Source organism: Capsicum annuum, chromosome 5 (genome assembly GCF_002878395.1).
Source record: "Capsicum annuum cultivar UCD-10X-F1 chromosome 5, UCD10Xv1.1, whole genome shotgun sequence".
In the NCBI taxonomy this organism is placed as follows: Eukaryota; Viridiplantae; Streptophyta; class Magnoliopsida; order Solanales; family Solanaceae; genus Capsicum; species Capsicum annuum.
The window spans coordinates 133,643,667-133,649,669 of record NC_061115.1 but is presented as its reverse complement, the minus strand read 5'-3'; the positions used below and the strand labels follow the sequence as shown (position 1 = coordinate 133,649,669).

General features: G+C 37.9%; 1 protein-coding gene across 1 annotated transcript in view; it reads left to right on the top strand.

The window, feature by feature from the left end:
• The window catches only part of LOC107872501, a 12,752-nt gene extending 6,951 nt beyond the window's left edge, over positions 1-5,801 (top strand). Inside the window, exons 2-3 of the mRNA XM_047412172.1 lie at positions 3,528-3,657; positions 5,736-5,801. Coding sequence (XP_047268128.1) covers positions 3,528-3,657; positions 5,736-5,801 — 196 coding nt within the window. The remainder of the gene's footprint in view (positions 1-3,527; positions 3,658-5,735) is intronic.
• Positions 5,802-6,003: the final 202 nt, after the last annotated feature.

Genomic DNA, 6,003 nt, shown 5'->3' with positions numbered 1-6,003 from the left:
GGATTGTTTAATGAAATCTTCAAGATGGCAAAGATGCCCGAGGCTTGGAGGTGGAGTACCATGATCCCTCTCTATAAGAATAAGGGTGACATCCAGAGTTGCAATAACTATAGGGGGATTAAGTTATTGAGTCACTCTATGAAAATTTGGGAGAGAGTGGTCGAGGTGAGGCTGAGACGGATAGTGTCTATTTCGGAAAACCAGTTTGGATTTATGTCGGGCCGCTCGACGACGGAGGCAATTCACCTGGTGCGGAGGTTGGTGGAACAGTATAGGGAAAGGAATAAGGACCTGCACATGGTGTTTATCGACCTAGAGAAGGCTTACGACAAAGTCCCTAGGGAGGTGCTTTGGAGATGCTTGGAGGTGAGTGGAGTACCGCTGGAATATATCAGAGCAATTAAGGATATGTATGATGGAGTGAAAACCCAGGTGAGGACGGTGGGAGGAGACTCAGAGCATTTCACTGTCTTGACAGGATTGCATCAGGGATCTACTCTTAGTCCCTTTTTGTTTGCATTCAAGGGGAGGTGCCTTGGTGTATGCTTTTTGCAGACGATGTAGTTCTGATAGATGAGACTCGAGAGGGTGTGAATGACAAATTAGAGGTGTGGAGGCAAACTCTTGAGTCCAAAGGGTTCAGGGTGAGCAGAAGCAAGACAGAGTATGTGGAATGCAAGTTTAATGACGTAAGGTGGGAGAATGAGGTAGTAGTGAAGCTGGAATCATAGGAGGTATGTAAGAGGGATAGTTTCAAGTATCTCGGGTCCGTGATCCAGAGTAACGGTGAGATTGACGAGGATGTCTCGCACCGTATTGGGGCGGGATGGATGAATTGGAAGTTCGCATCGGGGGTGTTGTGTGATAAGAAGGTGATGCCCAAGCTGAAAGGCAAATTCTACAGGGTGGTAGTCCGTCCGGCCATGTTGTATGGAGCGGAGTGTTGGCCAGTTAAGAACTCCCACATCCAAAAAATAAAGGTGGCAGAAATGTGGATGTTGCGCTGGATGTGTGGGCTGACTAGAGGGGATAGAGTGCGGAATGAGACTATTTGGGAGAAGGTTGGTGTGACTCCAGTGGAGTGCAAGATGCGGGAAGCCCGATTGAGATGGTTCGAACACGTGAAGAGGAGGGGCATGGATCCCCCGGTTTATAGGTGTGAGAGGCTAGCGTTGGATGGTTTTAGGCGGGGTAGGGGTAGGCCGAAGAAGTACTGGGGTGAGGTGATTAGGTAGGACATGGAGCAGTTACAGCTCACCGAGGACATGACCCTAGATAGGAAGGTCTGGAGGACACGAATTAGGGCAGAAGACTAGGGCCGGTTTGGGTTGCTAGTGTAGGAAATTACTTGGTGGGGGTTTTATTCTTGTTATGATTCCGTGTTCCATGTTTTATTACGAATCTGTGAGCTTTCCTCTATTTTCTACTACTTATGGGTGCCGTATTTATGTTATGTAATCTAGTTTTGTGCTTTACTATGAGTTTGTGTGGTATCTCGTGACTTGAGCCGGAGGTCTATCGGAAACAGCCTTTCTACTTCTTTAGAGGTAGAGGTATGGACTGCGTACATCTTACCCCCCCCAGACCCCACTAGGTGGGAATACACTGGGTTTGTTGTTGTTGTTGTTGGTGTGGGGGAAGGGAGGTATTAGAAAGGAACAAAAGTTGTCTTTTAATATTCACCAGTATTTATTATTTCAACAGCTAACTCAAAATTGTTTTTTCTTGAAAATGTACTGTTGTATCTTAGCAGTGTTGTTCGGTCCCTTTCATTGTTTCTTTTGTTCTATATGAACACTTCTCTTGTGATGTTAAAATATATCATTTCAGACCGGAATTAGAGTTGTGGAATTTCCATTGTAATGGACTTCTCTTTCTTTGAGGCTAGAAACTTCAAAGAGTGTTGAGAATTTTAAAGCGTGAACAATGTTGTTTAAGAAGCAGAATTGTTTCTGCAATCTAAAAATGTTAAATTAGGTCCAGTTGAAGTTTATATTTTTTTTCCAAAATTTCTGTATGCAAAGCTGTATACTTGGTGTACCTCCCATATCAAGTATAACATACTGCAAAGCTATTTCTTTTGCTGAATCAGAACAACCTGTTCAAAGAAATAAAATATGTTATAATCATTTGCGGGATTATATCCATGCAAAAATAGTGTGTGCTTGTATGGTATCTCAAAAACCAGAGTATACTAGTATGGGGGCATATCTATGCTTTCTGGAGAAATAAATAGGAGAATATACAAAAACATTGATAGAGTCATGCTAAATACTGATTGGATGATTTTGTTGGCTGCATTGGCATTGAACTATAAGGAAGCAGGGGTGTATCATCATTGACCAACCATTATCAGTTGATATGATAATACACAACCAACTCTAAAACAATTTTGTTATTTCAATATGTGAGAAGAAAAGAAGGGTTGGTAATAAAATGTTTGGTAAACTACAAAGGTTGAAAATAGTGCTAAAAAGGTTAAAAACAAACATTTGTGGACGTCGAGGTGAAAACTGATAAACAAATGAAGCGGATATTAAAATGTCAAAAGAACCTATAAGCATACCCCAAGAATGTTAATTAATCTAAGATATAAGTTCAAGTACAAATTGTTGTACATGTAATTACCTTTTAATTACTTGGATATAAGTTTCTAAAAAGTTATATTTATAGGATGCTAGCATTACTGGTAGAATACAAATTGATTTTTATATGTTTTAATATAAACTTGCATGCAAATGACATCCGACGGTAGTAGTGATCGGCCTTGTCCTGATAAGAATTCGAAGTCAATTGCCAAAAAGAAATCTAAGATGCCTATAAATCCTGATGATATTCCTGCTCTGACTTTCTTCACAGCCACAGATGCACACCTCTTCATTAGGGAGGTCTTATGTCCCATTTGGCACTAGTAATCCTGTAGATTATCATGGTCCTAGAAAGCAGCGAAAGGTGGGCACTTCTTATGTTCCACATACTTTCAGGCCTCCTACGGTATAAGGACTTCGAGATTATCATCTAGTACTCCATCCCCTCGCGATTCATCCCTCCACCTCTCAGGATTGCTGCTGAGAAACACATCTGACTCTGATGCACAGACATCTACTCCCCCAGTTAATAAACCTTGGGTAATCCCGGAGGTAGCATCCACATCTTGATCTGCACCTCCACCTCCACCTGTAGCAGATGATATTGATGTGCATTTTATTAGTCTCATTCCCGGAGATAAGGACAGGATTTGTATAGTCTTCTCAATCCTGATGGATCTACGTAAGTTTATTTTTTATTCATAAGTTTATTTTTCATAAATAAAACATTCATGCTTACATATTTATTTTGTTACTTCAGTACTGTCGCGTGACATGAGGTATAACTTTGCAGTAAGTTCAGTCTGTCTAGGGATTCTTTTGGTGTACTAGATTGTTTTTGTAGACACTTAAATTAGAGGAGGATTTGTTCACTAGATAACAACGACAGCAACAACATAAGTGCTAAGTGCTTTACATATTTATTTTGTTATTTTATAGGTGGCATCCCGCATCAAAAGAAGTTAATAAGGCAGTAAGAGAGAGCGTTAGGAGGCTTTTTTCACAACCTTGGCACAGTTGGTCGGAGATTCCAAAAGACCATAGACAAGCCATGTTTGAAGAGTTCAAGGTATACTAGATTTAATCATTATTTGGTTAACTTTAATAGTAATATATATTTGTATATGCTCGTATATATATATAACACTACTCATTTGATTTTCAGACAATGTGTACTTGTTTGAAAAAGCACAATAGAGTTATGTCCACTATTTTTTAGAGGAATGCTGGTGCAAAGCTACGCAATTAGCTTGAACGTGTTAGACGTATAGGCAATGTTGCATAATGGCTTCTTAAAACCGTATATGATGATTTGTGTATTTATTGGGAATCTCCTGAATATAAGGCAATCTCTGAGAAAAATAATAAAGCTAGAGCCAGTTTAACAGATGGCTCATTGCAACCGGAGGTGCAAAGAGTGTCGGGGTCATAGTTCGAGAAATGAAATGTAGTAACCTTAGGTTTTACTTTATGTGTTTATATAAAGTTCATTAAATATTACTTGATTATTATTATTTTCCTTTTTGTTTGGAGGAGAAGAACTTAGGTTGCAAACCAACTCGACTTGAGGTCTTCAGACGAACACATCTGCTGAAAAAAATAAATAAGTCGGATCCGGATGTGTGGGTTGAGCCTAGGGCTGAAAATGCCAATGTAAGACATATTTATAATTTAATCTGTTATACCTTTATATTTAATTAGCTAAATCATTCTCCTATTGGCTACTTTTTGTTATCGACTAGCAAGTAACCCGTATGGTTCTTAAGGTTCCAAGGATTTGATTTTTGGTTACTTGGGTGTTTATTCAGTGGTAATTCAATATGCGCTTTTATTCCTCTTTTATTGATATGGAAAATCTATTTTTTTGTTTTATTTTCTGATAATAGCGTGAGGAATGGTGTTTCATCCTACAATGTGGAGAGGCCCTCGGTATTGTCAACAACGTAAAGTGAAAAAATGATCTCTCTCCAAATCAGTATTAAATTCTCTTCATCTTTTTCTCATATCTGAACTTGCCTTTAGATGTTCATTTACTTGGACCATGACCACAATTTTATCTAAATGAGATAATTCAGAAAGCATTAGACCACTTATAAGAATTTGCAGTCAAGACTAGAGGCAATTTCTATCATTCAATACATAAAAAATCTCGTGTTTGGAACAATTAAAATGTTAGTGAACATAATATAAACTTATTAGTTGAGTAAATTTTAAGGTATATATCTAAGTAACATGACAAATGTTTCTTGCTAATAACCATGAATGACTAGTCTTACTTCTCAACTGTACTACCATCTTTATTAGAAGAAGTGTTACATAAGTTATTAGGGCTAAGATGAGGAACTTGAAGAGTTGAAGTAGTGTTAAATATTCTGCCTATTATGGCATTATTGATGGAAGTAATTACTTCTCGATTTTTATTTGAATAGTTGTTCTGCTGACTTATGGAAGGAAATCTATTGAAGAGTTGGTATTTAGTGAACTGAGAAACTATACATATGTCTACTTTTGTAGCTAACTGGTAGTAGCACTACATAAAAGTACTTTAGAAGAACGTACATGGCCATGTCGAAGCAAAAACCTGCCATTACTTATATATGACAAAGCTTATTATTATCTAGCTATATGTGAATCTCAAAGTAGTCTACCTGGAATTTATAATTAACTACAACCTAAATGTCATGTTAGATGCTTACTAAAGAATCACTATCAAAAAGTGTTGTAGCAATTTCTTAGTGCTTTTCGTTCATCAATAATATATGTTTGATACTATTCTGCTAAAGGTTCCTACTAGCCAATCTGCAGGGAGCTTATATGCATTGTATTTATGCTGCTGTCCAATTCCACAATCATCTTTTACATTTGTGATTTGCTTGTTTTGACTCTTAATGTTACTGGGAATTAAGGACATGAAACACAACATTCTTTACTATCCTTATCTTTTTTAAAATTCAGTTAAATTTACTAATGTGTCTTTTTTAATATGAAGAATGAATTTATACACTACTTGTTTGAATTTGGTTCAACCGAGCCTATACAGGAGGGATCAGATCAAATTTGGACCGAAAAAGTGGCGGGAGGAAAAAAAAGAGGAAAACCTATGGGTTTGATTCTCAAAATGAGTTACGACACCTTCATGCTGGATAGGCTGGTATTGGTTCCTCATGCCAGGCTGAGGCGATTAACGGTGTTCAGCTTGCTGCTACATCTTAGTAGATTACAGATCTTTCACGTGTCTTCACCCAGTTCGTTGCTCAAAACGAAGTCATGAGCAAGACAGTCGAGGAACTCAAGAAAAAAGTGGTTAGCATGAGTCGCCATCGTCACTGTTCTCCATCTCCCGAATCAAGTAGCTAAGAAGAAACAGAATTTTTGAATTAAGAAGCTTAAAGACTTAAGTGTTTTGAATGTTTTT